Below are 18,949 nucleotides of genomic sequence, written 5' to 3' on the forward strand. Positions count from 1 at the left end.
AGAGGTTTTATAGGTTCGCTGCTGAGTATAGCTATGCCCCTAATAACAGGTCTCCTGTGGAGGACATGATGGAGCACTCCCAAAATATGTACCTTGTGCCTCGCCATCAGCTGGAACAGTTGGGCCCTTCGACCGCCGATGTCTGGGACATACACAGAAACGAGACACAGCGTCTTGATGCTGAGATCAAAGCCATTTTGAACCAAACAGATTTAAAACCACATAACATAGCAGGGCTTTACTCAGGAGCCCTTCAAAACCTTTTACTGTATTACAAACAGTTGAACGCTGAAAAAAAAAAACTAACTCTGTACACACCCACCGAGGAACAGACAGCAGCTGACCCAGTAGAGCCTCAAGACCCAGGACCGCCACCCACCATGGATGCCTTTGTCATAGACCTTTTAAAAAATATAAGTCAGAAGTATAGAGGGACTACTCAAATGTTACTCGGTAAAATGGCTGCTCCTAAATATTTGGCATCTTGGAACGACAATGGTGAATTCGTTTACAAGGGACAGACGGTTGCTGGATCACACATGTACGATCTGGTCAGAGGTCTCACGCACAGTAAAACCCTATCATCACAAAACGCTCCTACAGGATGGGAGCAGTTCCTAAGCACGCTGCAGAATTCAACATCCCCTCCATGATCATTGGTAATGCCGACCACCGGTGAAGGCTTGAAAGTTTGAAAAATCCCACCCCTGGATTTTTTACCAGGTGTCCCATCGTGCCAACGTCACCTTTCTTTCCTCAGCTAACACCGTCTAGGAGCAGTGACGCTCTACATCTGGCACCTAAAAAGAGACTGTTCAAAATGAACACATGGTTACCGCTCTAATGTAATCCCGAAATTTGAACCGTTGTACAGTTTTGTTAAAAAGTTTGCGTGTCGAAAGATTTTTACTTCATTTATTTTTTTACCCGTGTACATGTTTGTGGTGAAAACTGTTTCTAATAAACACTTTTAACATTTCAACAGTAGTCTGACATCTTTTTTTTAAATGGTTTAAAAATGTGTGGTGGGGGAATAAAAATGCATAGTCTGATTTCATGTTTATGATGTTTTTTATTCTAGACAGTCATCAGTACAAATAGAGGCTTTACATGACCCTACACTTTTGACATACACCGTATTCTGTTTTAACAACGCTCGACATGGGCTTAGTCTTTTCATTCACATATTTCATAACAATGCCGTCATTGTTTACTAGATCAGTGGAATACAGATTTTTAAAATTTCTAAACGTCAGACATTTTACTAACAAAATATATATAATGTTCCCCACATATGATGGCTAGAAAATCCTGTACACGCCGCTTGTTATACTCAACAGTGGGTGATGCTTTTTTTACATATTTGAATATCAGTTTTGTATAAATGTCATGCTCGGGGAACTCCGCTAAATTGTCAAACACTAAAACCTTGTCTACATCGAGAAACATGGCAGCCCACTGTGCACCACCCTTGTAATGCAGGTCGGTGTTAAAGACTAGGGTACGAAGTCTTTCCGGGCCTATCTTTTCAGGTAGCCGATCGCTAGGAAATACACCGAAAAAGGATTTCTTAACGTATATATGCCTACTTAAGAAGTCACGTATCTCAGTAGTGTCCATTTTACAATCTTTTAATGTTAGTCAAACATAATTTGACGGGTGTGATCGATCTGGATAATGCTGTCGAATACCGAGAATACAACCATATTCACGTTGGTAGCCAATGCCTGTGTAAAACGTATTTCAGCTTTTAGATTTCTGTTTTTGATCAAGTTGTAGTGGTCACCATCTTCCATGTCAGGCATTAGGTCAAACGCAAACAACGTGTAGCCAGCCCCATACCCCTCTCTTGAAACAACAACTCCTGAGTCCTGCAGATGTTTCCCCATTATTGAGACCAGTCCGAGATATTCCCTGACAAAATTGGCTGTTCCAAAACTCGGAGTGAATGGTTTTGCAGGGATAACAGCGCCCTGTTGTACCAAAGCGGTGTAGTTGATATCGTAGTGTTTGAATTGAAAGGGTTTGAGGTATAGAGTCCACTAAAAGCTGTATTGTCCACAAACCCTATGATGATGAGTTTCGGTAGGTACCCCAGAAATAGATTCTGCTGCTGCGTTAATCTAGTACCAGCGGTGATGTTAAATATCTTTAGAGCCACACTTTCAATGGCGTACTTTGCATTTCATAGTTGTAAAGCTTCAGCGTGGGCCAGTCTAACGCTCAGTGACACTTTCACCCTCTGTACAAACAGACTTGCGGACAATATAACCAGTTTATACTGTTCCACATAGCCGCTGATGAGACAGAATGAGTCCTTGTTGCAGTTGAGTTTGGAAAAAAAGGTCTGAATGTATGCACCCCAGGAGACCAAATTGCCTACTGCCGGTGGCAAAGCTGGCTCTGTTTTTCAAACCAGCGTTGTCGCCGTCCAATGCCGTGTCCTCAAAATGCGCTTCAGTATCTTTTTAGAAGAGACCCGCAGAAAGCTGTGTGTCCAGGGCTTTGCGACTGTAATTTAGAATACTCGCATGTAGGCCCTGTAGGCGTACATGTTATCACTCTGCGTGACGAGTCGATCGCTCAGGTTAATGTCCACTTGATTAAACATGGTTGCGATGGGGTAGGCGATCGGCGCCACTTTATCATCATCCTCGATGTTGGTGCCGTTCACTTTGGTTATTTTGCAGACGAGGTGTAGCAGAGTGTTGTTGCGATCCAAATACATATCCGTTGACCCAGACACATAAGAATCTATCGGCGCCAAAGGTGTCAGAGCAGCTAGAGGCGATACTTCCATGAAAAAACTGTTCTCAATGCTGGTCTGTGTGGGTTTAGGAGAAAACAGATCTAGCTTTGATTTGGCACATTCACCCGAGACGCAGTGTACGAATGCCACGATAGCGGCGTAAAAAAATATTTGCATTAGAGCGTGGGCTCTTCATCTTCTTGGAAGATCTCCTCCGTCTTACGACTCTTCTTTGTGTGGGCCTCTTGAAGAAGTCCTCCATTTTTTATAGGGTATTGGCGGGCCCCTAAGCCTAGAAGTCCTTCACTTCCTTTTAACACCAGTGCGCGGCTTGTACAACAACCTTGCTCCTTCCTGGGGTTGTTTGTTCATGCGCTCGGTGACAGCCAACTTTCCAGAGCCCACGACGTCATAGGTTATGTTTGTGGCAGCCATTTAAATGTAAGGTTTTACCTTTTCGTATCCCCGTCTCAAGAATGGCATGGCTTTTCTAAACAAACTCTGAAAGAAGCCCCCCAAGCCGGCCCGTACATAATGGGGGCCCCTTAAAGTAGTAGGGCGGTGATCCCCCAGAGCCGGCCTGAACTCATAGTCCCTGTACATAGAGGGATCCCGTACGTTTTCATAATGACCGTTGCGATCACCGTCACGGCGCGCCCTTAAATGATGCTTAACAATAATTTTCCCATATTTAAAGGCCACCGCTCTGATTGATAATCGTAGATCATGATGGTTATAGTGTCAAAATGTTTTGGGGAAATTGCCACGCAGTGGGGTTTATGATGTTGTATATTAACCATCGTGTTATTTTCACCCTTCACCGGGACCCATCTCAACAACGGCAAATAACTATCCCCTATCCTCTGAGGTTCTACGATGTCACTATACACGTAAGTGTATAAAATATGCTGTTAATATCGGGGCACATAGGGTCTGGTTCCACCTGCCTTTTCACATGTTGTACGGTCCCTAAAACCCTTTGTAATTTACCTGAACAGTTAAACACTGTACTGAGCTCCGGGGCTTTAAGAAACACTTTTCTTCTAACATTATCCGACACCAGATGTATATTTGCATACATTTCAATGCTTCCTATAGATTTGTTGATGGCGTCGACCACCGAGGAAACCGATGGGTAATAGCCATGAGGAAATCACACGTGAATGCTCATGCTTTATAGTAAATTTAGCCTTGTGCTTTGTAAATGTATTCCACGTTCTAGGGTACTGTATCTCCATTAGGGCCACCTCCCAAGGCCCTTTCAGGTCCACCGGTTTTGCCAGTTTCACCGTATAATTAGAAATCTGATTGCCGGGGAACATGCCCTTCGAAGCGTTGGACGGTAGTGTAATATAAAAAGGTGAGTTCTCCATCAAGGCGCCTACAGTGCTACCTCACACCGCGTACAACGAGCTGTCCAAAACGCAACTGTTAAATTTCTCGGGCCACCCCCGCCATTTGACCAATGCCTGTCTCTTAGCTCCGATGCCTTTCCTTTTCAGAACCTTTTCAACCCTGTACACCCTGTTCGGATCGTAAGGCATCTTTTGTAACTCTTCTGTGTAAAAGATACCTGCTACCTCTTCCCAGGTGTAGTCCTTCAACTTGTAAATATATACCCCTTCTTTAAGCTCCACACTTTCCACTATTAATATTTCATCGCTAAATGTCTGTTGGTGGCCTTTGGTGAAGACACCCTTCAACTTTGAAACCCTGACATGATCCCCTTCTTTTAAAACCGGTTTCTTGACCCTCGATGCGAGACAACTTCCGTACACGGTTCTACACACCATTAACAAATTATCAGCGGTTACCTCCACAGGGGGCATTTAGATTGTTCTATGGTAACTGGCGGTATAAACATCTATAAAAGCCTGTAGAACATCCACATATCTGTAGGTATTGTGAAATATCGCCACATCTTTCATTTTAATGTCTGTTAAAACACTCTACAACCACCGCTTTTACCTCTGTGTGCGTCACAAAATGCTGAACAGTGTGCTGCTTTAATAATTTCTGAAAAGGTTTGTTTAAAAATTCCTTTCCAGCGTCTGTTTGTAGTTTTTGAGGTACTCGACCTCTTGCAAAGAAGTCTTCAAACGCGGCAGTGACAATGGTACCATTTTTATTGTTTAACGCCTCTGCATAGGCATACTTGGACAATACGTCAATGACTGTTAATATATACATCACGCCGTTTTTACGTTTTGCTAGATCTTGAAGATTGATTATGTCCGCCCACCACTGATAATCTAGCTGCGTGCTGACTGTGGCCCTACCCTCTTAAATGTCTCCTGGCTGGTTTGTGGAATGAATACGCCTCTTCCCCCGCTAACCATGTCTTCACCCTTGATCAGGTTAAAGATTAATTTTCAACTCGAGCCCTTCTAAATAGAGGTTCGGAGCCTCCAAAGTTTCTAACCCCATGTGTATCGTAATAAAGCCTCCTTAAAGCAGCCCCGTCATGTTGTCACACACAGCAACCAAGAAATGAAAGACATTTGTTTTGTGGAAGCTTGTTTTATTAAACATAAAAGACTGCTGGACACCTTGAGACCTTTTGACGGTGTATACATAGTACGACACATGTTACACATATTACTCCGAGCTGTTCCTTTTACCAGGTCTCAGTGTTACAAGCTTTGATATTTTTATAGCTATACTCTCAATAGCTCTCGACATGACTTCCCGCCCCCCCCACCTATAACTCTGGATGCACAGGATACTGACAGCATTAAGCAGTTCATACAGTTCTAGGTCGGACAATACTGGACCTCTATTTGTGAAATAATCTTCAGTCATGAGTTCCAAAGCACTGTGTAGCCCAGTCAGTGGTGAAAGTCTTAACTCACATGTCCGGTCTTGGGCTGCGCTCAAGTATTTATCTGCTGCAGGTAGCCACTCGTTGATACACCATTTGGCGATACACACAGGACTGTTGCACTGCAACGCAGCAGGCGGTTCCGTAATGTTCAGATAACGCAGTCACAGGGTGTAATTCAGCTATTCCCTCTTTAACCAGGACATATATCAATCTCCCGATACAGATGTAGCCAGGGTGTAACTCATAGACATCTTGCCCCTCGAGACTCTGATTCTCGTCCTAAAAGTGAGTAAGTATGGAGCATTAAGTAAAACCGTTATGGTCTGTTATCCACGACCTCTGTTTTTTAAAACGTATTTATTTTGTTTTAAAACAACTTTCGGGGGGTTAAAGACGTGATTCTATTATTTGTATAATAAATATCACACATGTCTTTCTATAACCCTTTATATCAAACTTTTGTCAAAATAGGTACATATCCCCTGCATACATTTGAGTTTTGAGCAGGGCTCAGAAGCATATCGGATCTCATTGACAGCTTCTGCCAAGATCCTAATCATATTGACGTGGACCCCTTTCTTCAGAGCTGACAGCCCATACACCACCCATAACAACTTAGATACCTTGTGCGGGTCTAAACGGCTACATATGTTCTGAATTGTTCTTGCAGTGTACGACTCGTATAGACAGTCGTGAGCCTCCTGCTGTGGCTCATTAATTTTATGCCTGTAACACAGGTTATAATAGTCACGTTTAACACATGTATTCACAACTGTTGCTGCAAAACCTTTAACAGGCCATATGACGTCGTAGGGTACGACAGGTGTTTCCTTTTCATAATCTGTGCTAATGTAAGTGCTGACACATTTCTTACGCTGCTCTTTGTTCTGGCTTGCAATACTTTCAGACTGTCTGGAACAGCATAAGCAGTAAAACTTTACGTTGTTAACCTTTGGCGTAGACCCCTCTAGTGCATCTCTTTCTGCAGTTATTTTCTACGGTTCAAACAGAAAGCAAAAGTCATACTATTAGTTAAAAATATGATAACGGTGTATACACGATAATTGTCTGTAGAGTTTTTACTAACCTCAACATTTTCGCAACACTCATCGGCGGCTCTGAAATCTTGCGAGTCGCACAGGTCCATTGGTGTATTTGTGACTTCGGATTTTACAGTTGCTGGTTGCATCACAACTACCTCTGGATCAGGGTCCTCCTGAAAACCCATGTCTTCATAGATCAGCGAATTTGGTGGTTCTACACCTTCTTCAGCATCTTCAGTGTCATTGAAGTTGATTGCATTACTTAGTTTGTCTTTCGAGGCTTCACTGTCGCTGCTATCAACCTTGATAGGGGATACCAGTTGCAGCAAATCCTTGAGGCTGAGCTTTTCAAGACGTTGGCAGAGTTCCCCGTACAACCCAGTAATGTTGGAACCCCCATTTTTAGTGGTAGTCTGCTGTGCGTTCTCATCCAACACCATTGGTGCGAGGGTCCGATAGTATCTATTGATAGGGTTCTGGGCTCCTGAGACTGTGGCTTTTCTGGCTATCGGATTGTATCTCTTCATATTGCCTAGACACCCTATTTCAGCACTAGACCACGGTTTGACATGCTGCTCTAACTGCTCCTTATATGTATTCAACGGTTCAAAAAGGGGGTACGCCTCTACAACACATAACGATCACATGCTCACCTTGATGGCTCTAATACACTGCTGGGTTACATGTGGTGCTTACCACATGTCACGGCTTTTGCACCATTTGACCGGCCCCTCTTTTTGGATTAGCCAACAGTGAGGAGGTCTGGCCTGCCCGCCCATTTTGCCGTCCTGTGAGGGGACCCCCAAACAGCCACTTGGCCCTGAATGTCTGACATGTCCAGACATGTCCTCTTAGGCTCTGAAACTGGTTGCACAACACCAAGGCCTTCATTTTACACAGCCCATAGACCAATACCCAGGGGCTAGGACCCTGGCACATAGCTAACATGTGACACCATGAGGTCACAAACCACGTGAAACCTCTACACCTATGTCAATTCCGGGGCAGGCTCTCAGGGGCACCGGAAGTCCCAGTGACGGAAGTGACGTCATTTCCGGGGCGGGACAACTGTCACTTTCCAGTTGATGATCAAAGGTACCCCCTCCTACTACTATTAGCTAACGGTCTTTGCACAGATAACTACCTAACATGAATTCCCTCTAATTAGTATACATATTTGTCCTTAATTTCAATCAATGCCATCTAGGTGCTGTGGATGCCAACAGGGGATCACCAGGCATGGTTTCTGCTTGCCTACAGTGTACTCAAACCAGTCAATAAAATTGTATTCATAGTTGTCTCATTGATAGTGCTAATAATAGTAATGTAATAGGTAATCTCATCTATTTACGAAATGTCTCATTGTATCTCTTATATCAGGAGTGAGTGCATGATCATTGCATTAAGTGTTCAAGTTCTAATTTGCATTGCTGTTGAGCATGTTATGTATTGCAGTGCTAACCATAAACTGGTGAATTTCAGTGTTTTTTGCCATTTTAATTTCTAACGTTTTTAACTATTCATTTTAAACATATGTTATGGATGTATAACCAATCCTAACCATATCTTCAATTCAACTGTAGTTTTCAGTCCCTATATGTGGCTCTACAAAGAAATTATTTGCTTCCAAATTTCAGACCACGCTGGCAACCAGCCCCTGTCATGCATGGCTCTTGGCTGTGCATAGCGGAAATTGGCCAACTCCTACAGACCTTTGAATGGATGCAGCAGCGGTTGGCTGCAAGACCTGTATTTTGGTCACATCTTGTGCCCCTTCTACGGCAGTTGCCCAAACATAGCTGTGCATGGCATTTGCACGTGAGTTGCACATAGTGGGGTCTGGATGCAGGATCTGTGTCCACCTTCTGCAGGTGGTAAACACCATCTGTGGGAAATAAATCCTCATGCTCTGCCTTAGGCTATGCACAGCGGGGATGGTCAGGCCCTGTGCTTAGGCACAGGTTAGGCACATTATGTTTCACTTATTGCCTTTGATATGGAAGTTGGAAAGCAGTTTTTGTTGCATATGTTCTGGCAGTCTGGGAGTGTTAGGAATTTCTATGACCAGATAATGTCATTGAAAAGCAAGTTAATAGATATGACTGCGAAAAATCAAACCATAACTACATACTATCGACTTCAGGATCTACTCCCCTCCTACATGAAAGTCTCAAGAGGCCACCCATAAGACCACCAGAGTGGAATTAAAGAAGTACAAAAAAGAGAACACAAGGTTAAAAAAAACTTCTAAAATTATGCACCAAAGCTACGGAAAATCATCCCTCTACCTATCAGACTAACTCATTAACGTCTCCATCTCCTTAATTAGTACAAATTGAGTAAAAAAACAAACATTTTCATGGAGGTCCTCGTCCATCATCAACCATCATCATTAAAGAGCTGGACTCCTCCTGCCCTTAGTATCAACTATAACAGAAACCCGTTCCTTTTATTCTTTGTCGTGCTCTACTGCTCACTAGGTAAATTCACACTTACATGCGTGTATGCAAACTGTACATCCCCCACCAAAGGGTTGCTTGTCCAGAATGGTTTGAGGATGTGATCAAATCAGCTACATATGTTAGGCTAGCCCCCATGCTGTATCACTGAAGGATGGGTTGAGGAGTCCTTGCCCTCTTTGTGATGCTCGTAGAGACAGCTGGCCTAAAACGGAAGCTGTTTAAGTAGACACCAATAACCGTCTTAATTTGATGCATATCTATTGAACCAAACTGTTAGTGTTTTGTGTTGCTAAAACTGCTGCAGTGAGTTCCTTTAATTGAACATGGAAACCTACCACAAAATTAGATAGTGGAATGTTATCATGTATATTTGCTTTTTTCAAATTGATAATCACATTGGGTCATTATAGGGTGTTTAGTGTTTTCACGACACAAGAGGTCCTAGCTTTCTTAAGAATAATGCTGAAGATGGAAGGCTGGAAGAACGTAAACCGCCCATTTACCCTGCAGCGCCATCTTGCTGTTCTTTTACTTTCTTCCATCGTTTGGGAAATCTTTATCAGATTAGTTCGTTTAAAAAAAAAAAAAAAAAGCTTTCAAAATTCTTACTTTTGCAAGGCACTTTGCTCCAGTCTTTGTTTTTCTTTTTTTTGCCTTTCTCTGTATTTTTTGACTCGGGTTTCCCATAAATCTCTGATGAGAGACAAGTCGAACACTATCACATCCTGAGCCATGGTTCTGTCATTAAGATTCACCTGCGAAGAGGAAGATATAGTTATCCTTAAAATAGATTTCAACAAACAGAACACATGAAAACTTGACCTAATAGTGAGTGCTGTTCAACCCTTGAAAAAAATATTTCAGCTGCTAGTTATAGGAGGGTCGTGCTTGAATTCATTTTGAACATGAGATTACGGTTCCTCTAAATCCTAAGAACTAATATAACAGTCGAGGAAGCAGGAAGCTCTCCTGTCTAAGCTCCACATAACCACGCAATAACTGTTTAGAGTCTAGCGAGCTGGTAAAATATGTGAGAATAAATAGTAGAAGTTCTGTTTTTCACTTAGCATACGGGAATCCATCCGACAGGACAATACATTCCAGAGACGTTTCCTAATTTCTATTGTTATTGGCTATGTGTTGTTCACACTATAGGCATCATTGTCACAAAAAACTCAAATATTAGTTGACATTATACGGTAGAACTTGTTTTCTCAAATTTAGTTGATAGCACTGTGAGGGTTAAAACCCACAACAGACAGAGTTTTATCTCCATCCACATCATCAACTATGTGGGCTTTATCTGGGCAGCCGACTACCCATTCCCTCTAATTTTAAAGTATCTGGCCCAGTTGTGTTATTCTTTTGCCGCGGTGCTGCTGTGACACATAATAGGACAAATGACAGTGTCAATCGACCTTTCCGCACATAGGTTTCTAGTGCCAAAAAAACGACGAGTGCACTACGAAACGATTTTGCATTGCATAGCGCCGAGTCCTTGTTAATATGTCCATGGAGGGTATAATGGGACAGGAACAACATAAATATCCGTAGGAAACAATGCAAAGGCACATCTACTAACTCAGCCGGAACTGGCTTTGCAAGAAATCCTAGTGGCAAATAAAAGCAGGTGGAAACAATGGGCAAAAGGAAAACCGTGCGATTTTCTTAGAGATCATAGTTGTAATTTCTTCGAAATTAAACGTATTGCATGATTTTCCTACGGCAGTTTCTTCATATAGAAAATTGTACTGAAAGGGTTGCCTTTTGTAATTGTAATTCAATTTCTATAGCACTTACTACTCCTGGCGAGGTGTTGCAGTGTTTTCCATCGAGTGGCACAGCATTTTTGGCCTGTTTGTCAGTGTTTGTCAGTGTGTTTTAACTGTGACACTGGGATCCTGCTAGCCAGGACCCCAGTGCTCATGATTTGTCGCCTACTTGTCAGTCTGTTCACTGTTTTTGTCAGTGTGCTTAACTGTGTCACTGGAGTCCTGATAACCAGAACTCCAGTGCTTATGCTCTCTCTGGTTCCAAATTTGTACTTGCCTATTGGTAACCAAGTATTTCACTCCAAATTTGCATACTGGACCATCCTTATGAGTACCTAATACATGGTACATAGGTACCGAGGTCATTGGGGTTCCAGGAGACCCTTATGAGCTGCAGCATTTCTTTTGCCATCCATAAGGAGCTCATACAACCTCTTCTTCAGGACTGCAACTGCAGCCTGAGTGAAATAGTGTAAGCACTATTTCACAGCCATTTTCACTGCACAAGGTCACTTATAAGTCTCTTTTATGTCTAACCTTCAGACCCTGAAGGCTAGGTGCACAGTACCTGTGTGTGATGGCACCCCTGCACTAGCAGAGGTGCCCCCAAGTCATCCAGGCCCATTTCCCCAGACTTCGTGAGGGCGGGGACGCCATTATAAGTGTGCACTATCTATAGGTCAATACCTATATATAGCTTCACAGTGGTAACTCCGAATATGGCCATGTAAGGTGTCTAACAACTGGGAATTGTATCCCAATACTGATTCCAGTATGGGTTGCACAATTCCCATGCACTCTGGGGGCTCCTCCATGGCCTCCCAGTACTGCCATACCAGCCTTCTGAGGTTTCCACTGCACCCCCAGCTGCTGCCACCTCACAGACAGGCTTCTGCCCTCTTTAGCAGCTCAATCCCAGGTAGGCAGAACAATGCATTTCCTTTAGGAGAGGGGTGTTGCACCCTCTCCCTTTGGAAATAGGTGTTACAGGCATGGGTGGGTATCCTCCCAGAGCCTCTGGAAATGCTTTGAAGGGCACAGATGGTGCCCTCCTTGCATAATCTAGTCTACACTGGATCAGGTACCCCCCAGCCCCTGCTCTGGCGTGAAATTGGACAAAGGAAAGGGGAGTGACCCCTCCCCTGTCCATCACCACTCCAGCGGTGGTGCCCAGAGCTCCTCCAGAGTGCCTCTTGGTTCTGCTATCTTGTTTTTAGGATGGTCAGGGAACTCTGGGAGCATTTGAGTGGCCAGTGCCAGCAGGTGACGTCAGAGACCCCTCCTGATAGGTGCTTATCTGGTTAGGTGACCAATCCCCCTTTCAGGGCTATTTAGGGTCTCTCCTCTGGATGTTTCTTCAGATTCAGATTGCAAGACTCCAGTAGGAATCCACTGCATCCTTCATTTCATCTTCTACCAACGGATCACCTGCAGACTGCTCCAGGAACTCTACAAATTTGCAACAAAGAAGCTAAGATGACTTCTGCAACATTGTATCTTCAGCTCCTGCCAGCAACTGCAACAGTTTTCCAGTCGTGCATCTTGCGAGGACTGCCTGACTTCAGCTTGCACCAGAAGAACCAAAGGAATTCTGTGGAGTGACGAAGTCACTTCCCTGCTTAAGCAGGCACCTCTCTGTAGCAATGACGGTGGCTTGGGTCCCCTCTCCAGATGACAGGAGTGGATCCAGCAACACGAGTGGTGGACTAAAGTGACTCCAGCAGTCCCAATGTCCAGCTGTCCAATTTTGGTGGAGGTAAGAGTTTGCCTTCCCACACAAGACAGTACCCCGTGCACTGCATGACTTGCAGTTGCCAAGGCTTGTGTGAGACCTTCCCAGAAGTTCTTCATGCACAGCACAGCTTAGGCCCCCAGCACTCTATCCTGTGACGCACAGCTTCCTAAGTTCTTCTCCGGCGGCGTGGGAATCCTTTGTGTCATGTTGCATGGGCCTCCATTTGCACCTTCTTTGTCCCCATGCTGTGGGACTCCTGTACATGCTGCCTGGTCATCTGAGGGCTCTCTGAGTTGCTGAGAGCCCCTCTGTTTCCCCCTCCTGGGAAGAGGCCACCAGGTCCCCCCGGTCCCAAACAGCGCCATTTTCTGCTAACTGTGTGCTTTGCGTTTACCAAGGCTTGTTGGCAGAATCCAGTGACACAAACCAGATTACATTCATCCATCCAGCGTGGGACATCTTCTGCACCAACCAGGAACCCGCATCTGTCTTCTTTGGTACAATACTGACTTTGTCTTCTCACCGGTGGTTCCACTTTTTCACCTTCATCCAGGTTAGCAGGGACTCCTGTTCTCCCTGGACTCTTCAGTGCTTCTTGGACTTGGTCCCCTTCTTCCACAGGTCTTCAGGTCCAGGAATCCATTAATGGTGTCTTGGAGTCTCTTCTGGTTCTTGCATTATCTTCTATCACAACTTTTAGTGTGTTTTAGGAAACTTGCTGTGTTTTACTCCTGCTTTCCTGGGCTCTGGGGTGGGGTATTTTACTTACCGTTGATGTTTTCTTACACTCCCAGCACCCCTCTACACACTACACTTGCCTAGGTGGGAAACCAACTTTCGCATTCCACTATTTTAGTATATGGTTTGTGTTCCCCCTAGGCCCATTGCAACCTACAGTGATTTTCACTATTTGAACTGTTTTCCTACTGTGTAATTACCTGTTTCTGGTTACTAGTGTATATATTGTGTGATTTGCTTATCTCCTAAGGTAGTATAGCCTACAAAGTATTTTTGGCTTTGTGTGACTAAAATAAAGTACCTTTATGTTTGTAACACTGAGTATTGTCTTTCTTGTGTGTAAGTACTGTGTGACTACAGTGGTATTGCAAGAGCTTTGCATGTCTCCTACTTCAGCCTTGGCTGCTCTGCCTACCGCTACCTCTAGGCAGCCTGACTTCCAGACACTGACTACATTTCGCTAATATGGGATAGCTGGACCTGGTAGAAGTTGCAAGTACCTTTGGTACCCACTACAAGCCAGGCCAGCCTCCTACAAGCACGCTATTCCAGAACTCAAAGTAGATTAGTGGTGGATTAGTATAGGGGAATATAAATTGTTAATTTGAGCAGTGGACATGTGAGTCTGTTAGCTGGATTTATTAGGATAAAGGAGTGAAAGAGAAGAGAAGAGTCTAGAATGTTTTATTTGGAAGATCATAGTAGTAAAATGAGGTTTGGGATGAGTCAAAGGAGGGATAGAGGTGGGCAGGGATTAGAAACGGTTATTGGGAGACGACAGTTGCACAATGACATTTGGGATGAACTGGAGATTGGAGGTAGAGGCTATATATCGAGAGAAGCATAGGATGAGACATTGTTTAGTGCACTGTAGAGAGTTGAAGGTTTTCTTTCTTTGGTAAGATCAATGTAATAAATATATATGTGCATTACTACATAGAATGGTATGCATGCACATTTAAAAAACTGAAGAGATGTAAAGTTGTATTATATAAAGCCCTCTGTTTGCATATTTGGGTAAATAGTTGGAAACTCAGAACTTGAAAGGTTGCTATATATAAAGCTAATTTTCTGTGCATTTGCTTATTATTTTTTCAAAATGTTATGCATTTTCTTGAATTCATTTATTTATATATTTTGTTTTTACATTTTCACCAACATTTCAATACTGAAGCACCTACAGATACAATTGTTATGATCATATTTGCACATGGGTGTAGATAAAATAAAATAAAACATAGACCCGTAAGCATGGTGAGATAGATTAAAATGCATAAAGGAGAGACCCATAAGCATATAATCAAACAACTAAAAATAAGCTACGCAGTGACATATATACATGTTAAGCATAAATGATATATATTTATATATATACATATATATATATACATATATATGTATAGTATATATATATATATATATATATATATATATATATATATATATATATTTCAAACCATAATATATATATTTGTTAAGCAGACCTATAAGAATATCTATATATTTTTAAACTATAATTAGTATATATATTTTTACCAAGACATTGACCTACCTAAATACATACATATAATCAAATTATACATGTTTAACATACACAGGCATATGCTGTGTATTTGTATTTTGAGTATGGTAGTAATGTAGGAAAAGCAAGCTCTGAAGTAGTCTTCTGAAGATAAGAAGCTATTGTTGGATCTTATGTTTGGGGGTAATGAATTCTACAGTTCCACAGTTTGGCTGCTTGAACTGAGAAAGATGTAAAACCCATAGTTTTTTTGTATGCTAAGGCGAGGCGCAAGTCTGGAGTAGAGGTTCCTTTTTGTATGTTTATGGTGATTGTATTCCTGATAAAAAGTGGTCCAGTTCCATGTACTGCTTTTTGGGTGATATAAAAGCAGCTTGAAGGTAGATCTTATGGCAACTAGTAGCCTATGTAGGCCCTCAAGGCAGGGGAGATGTTGTTTTGTAGCTTTAAATGCCAGACCCCCAAATTGGATGAAAAACCTTTGACTTGTGTGCTTCCATACAATCCTAATACTAACAAGATTAATAGGATCATTAAGAGATATTGGTCAACTAACAGAACTAGGGCTCCCATATCTCTTGTTTGCTTTTGAAAAATGAAAAAGGGTCAAACAACACCTTGTATAGTCAGCCAGACTATTAAAAAAGCTACCAGAAATGCAAGGTCTTCCACCAGTAATAGGATATTTTAGATGTCAGAACTGTGCCAACTGCAGATGGCACCACTCATCATCAAAGGAAATATTCCAATTGTAATACAAGAAATGTTGTTTATTGTATAAAATGTCCCTGTGATCTGACATGCATAGGCCAAACCACAAAGCCTGTGAAAGCAAGAAGCCTTCAACATAGATCACAAATAAGGTGTGGCACACAGCAGGTTCATTTAGTGGATCATTTAAGAGAAACGACCCATGCAGAAGATTATATAATTTGGACACTATGGTATGTGGCTGAGTGTAACTTGAACAGTAACAATTTGGTATCCACTCTGACCAAAATTGAAGCCAAATTGATTGAGAAGTCCACACTGTAAGGAATAGGCTTAATGACGATGAAATTTGGTCACTGATTTAAAGTCACCTGACTCCTGATATACTAAGAAGAGTGGGGCGAGAGTGTCATAGTATACAATGTATAGCATATGAATTTCTCCCAAAAAATGAGGCAGAAAAGTTTGCACATAAGGTTTTTACTTAAAGAATTGGGAACAGCCATGACTTCAGTGTGTATCATCATCCAAATGCACTAATTCTCCATGACTTAGGGGATTTAGATTAAGTGAGGTATGCCTCTATGGCTTGTATGTTTATTGAAACAACATAATTGTGATGTTACAATTGGTTTTGTTGGGACAATGAAAAATCAGTATTTGAATATGTAATCTCATGTAGTTTTTGTACTTAAGGTTTTGGTTGTTTTTCCTTTTACACCAGGTTACCTGTTGTAGTCTTCTTGATTGGGAACCTTGTCCATTTAGGTCCCTTATAGGTCAGTGTGCATCCCCCTAACTTTGGTCACCAGTATATTTCGTGCACAGATGGGTCTTTTTCTACACAAATACATAAACTGCTTTACTCCACTTTAAGATGGCTACCATGGAAGTTGGCTAGATTTTTTAGTCTGCTCCTCAACTTCTACTATTTAGTCTATGCACGCCTGGATCACTGCTTGAATCACATTTTGTTTGTTGCAGTGGGCATTTTACACAGGGGTCTGACTTGTGAGCAGACCTCATGCCGGACTGTTTAGTCAGTAGTTTGGGTTATTACTCAGTGCTGATAACACTGCTAAAGGTAACGGTGGGCCTGTTGCCGGGATCATTTTGGATGCTTGTCTGTCATGGAGCGGACCTCCCATCAGATAACACAGTTGGCAGTTCTCCTAATGTAAGACCTTGCATCCAGAAGTTGCTTGTCGCATTTTTGGGTTGTGGCGCAGACACTGCTGATATTTATTAAATGGATGGCCTGTTTTGTTTTTGGTTCAGTACAGCATCCTGAAGAGTAGTGTTAATTTGGACTGGTACAGCAACAGATGTAACTAGTGGACTTCACAGTAAGTCTTGTTTTTCGGAATTATGGTGAGTTTATTACACTCGGATTGACAGGCAGTTTCATGGCTGGTGATTGTTCTCTCAAATATGCAAGTTCTGTCCTGTCGCGCATTGATAATTGTTATGAGGCATTTTCCTACATGACCGTTCAGGTACATTGTGGCACCAGCTACTATAATTACATGTGATTTTGGAGTGGATAGTGTCCTTCACTTCTATGGTACTTAGGCGAGCACAGTACACATGGTTAGACCTGTTGGTGGAAGGTTCTTAATAGTGGATTTTCAGTTGGAGTAGGGGCATGGCTATGTTGGAGCACAGTGGTCCTTTCCTATCTGCATAGAGCAGCAATTTGATCGGGTGAACTTGCATGTCTGAGGCATTGGAATTGTTTCACTGTATGCTGATCATATTGATGGGTACTCTGAAAAATCTTATACATTGAAATCCTATACATAATGAGTTCACTTTATTCATATAAATAAATATATATTTTCAACATACAATTGTCTTTGTGAACAAATAACTGAATGGTTTTAATTCCTTTGTTTTTAATATTTGATAGGCCCTAGGAGTTTCCTTGCCTTTCTGTGTCCTGATGAGGCTGTTACTTATACAGGCCAAAACGCGTTGACAACTTCAGAAGGAGTCCAACAAAATATAATTTACTTAGGTTAGGTTTAGCCCGGCAAATAGGAGGCCTTTTGGTCCAGGATCATTGGCATTGAATGGACTACCTTTAGGTGCAATTGGCCACCATAGGAATGGTCACAGCCATCTCAATATTAATCTCAGAAGCTACAGGCAAACTTGCACATTACGAATTGTGTTTGGATTTTTTGTTTGTATACCTTATATGTCATGAGTTTCTCTGATGGTGTTGCAGCATAGCTATACATTTTGAAAAAATATAATCATTGTGCTGAATAAACACATGTTCAGTCATTGTTGAAAAGCAATTGTTGAATTTGTCCCCCTTTTTTCCAATTTTTTAAAAACTTATGTTAACCCAGGAACTGTGGGGGTAATATGGTCATTACCCTTATTTGATTTACTGCTTACATGGAGGAGTAGTGAAGCAGCAGAGTTCATGGTAATAGCAAGGTTTCTTACTTTTTTGGATACTTAAGAACGTGGTCCCAGATCGTCAGACCAGGCGCAGAGTGGGTTATAGTTAAAGCTCCCAGTTTTGTTTTTTACAGAATTTTACAGATAAAGATAGACAGAAACTATTGTGTTTTCTTTCTCCACTAATTTTGAAAAGTGGAGAAATACTGAAGATTGTGCTTCTTTTCAGTGGCTCTTTGTGCTGTATTTCATGAATCCCAGGCCAACAGCTGAACGGATAGGCAGGACGGGGTGTCAAAAACAGGATCAAATTTCCTTTAACAATGGCATATGTCAACATATATTTGTAGTATAATGTTAACATTTACCTGTGAGGGTATTGTTATGTCATGCTTGGTTGTCTAATTTGCTAAATAACGGCTGGCATCATAGTGTGAGTGCATGTTTATCAGTTAAATTAATGTGGAAACATAATTTTTTTTAGCTGCATTTATTTTTACAAAATACAAAATAAATGTGGATAAATATAGATTAGATAGCCAAAAAATAAAGAAGGCTAAATACAAAGGGAAACGTTAAAAAAAAAAAACATAAAACTTGGAGCCTAGATATAGTTTTTTCCAATCGCCACATGTGAGTTTTTCAGTTTTTGATGCATTCATTTTGAGATGGTTTCATGTCATCCACTGATCAGCGGCTCTGAGGCAACTGACGATCTTTACGTTTCCAGTGTCTTTGGGGCTTTCCAGTTTAAGAAATATTTGTGTGTCATCTACATAATAATAGCATGTGGGCTGAAATTAATTGATCATTGCCAGTAATAATTTCATGTACATGTTGAAAAGTATGAGTAAGATGATAGAGCCTTGATGGACCCCTGTTTTTGTGAAGTATGGTTTAGATGAGAAAGGGAGAGTATGTATTGCAATTGGGTTCCACCTATACATTACGGCCAGATTTTGTTTTGCTTTTTGGATCACC

General features: G+C 41.9%; 1 protein-coding gene across 1 annotated transcript in view; it reads right to left on the reverse strand.

Moving 5' to 3' along the window:
• Window positions 1–18,949, reverse strand: part of LRRC2 (leucine rich repeat containing 2) — a 1,181,887-nt gene that overhangs the window by 858,899 nt on the left and 304,039 nt on the right. Inside the window, exon 2 of the mRNA XM_069227666.1 lies at window positions 9,688–9,833. Coding sequence (XP_069083767.1) covers window positions 9,688–9,812 — 125 coding nt within the window. The 5' untranslated portion in view covers window positions 9,813–9,833. The remainder of the gene's footprint in view (window positions 1–9,687; window positions 9,834–18,949) is intronic.

The sequence above is a fragment of the Pleurodeles waltl genome, chromosome 1_1, assembly GCF_031143425.1.
Source record: "Pleurodeles waltl isolate 20211129_DDA chromosome 1_1, aPleWal1.hap1.20221129, whole genome shotgun sequence".
NCBI lineage: Eukaryota > Metazoa > Chordata > Amphibia > Caudata > Salamandridae > Pleurodeles > Pleurodeles waltl.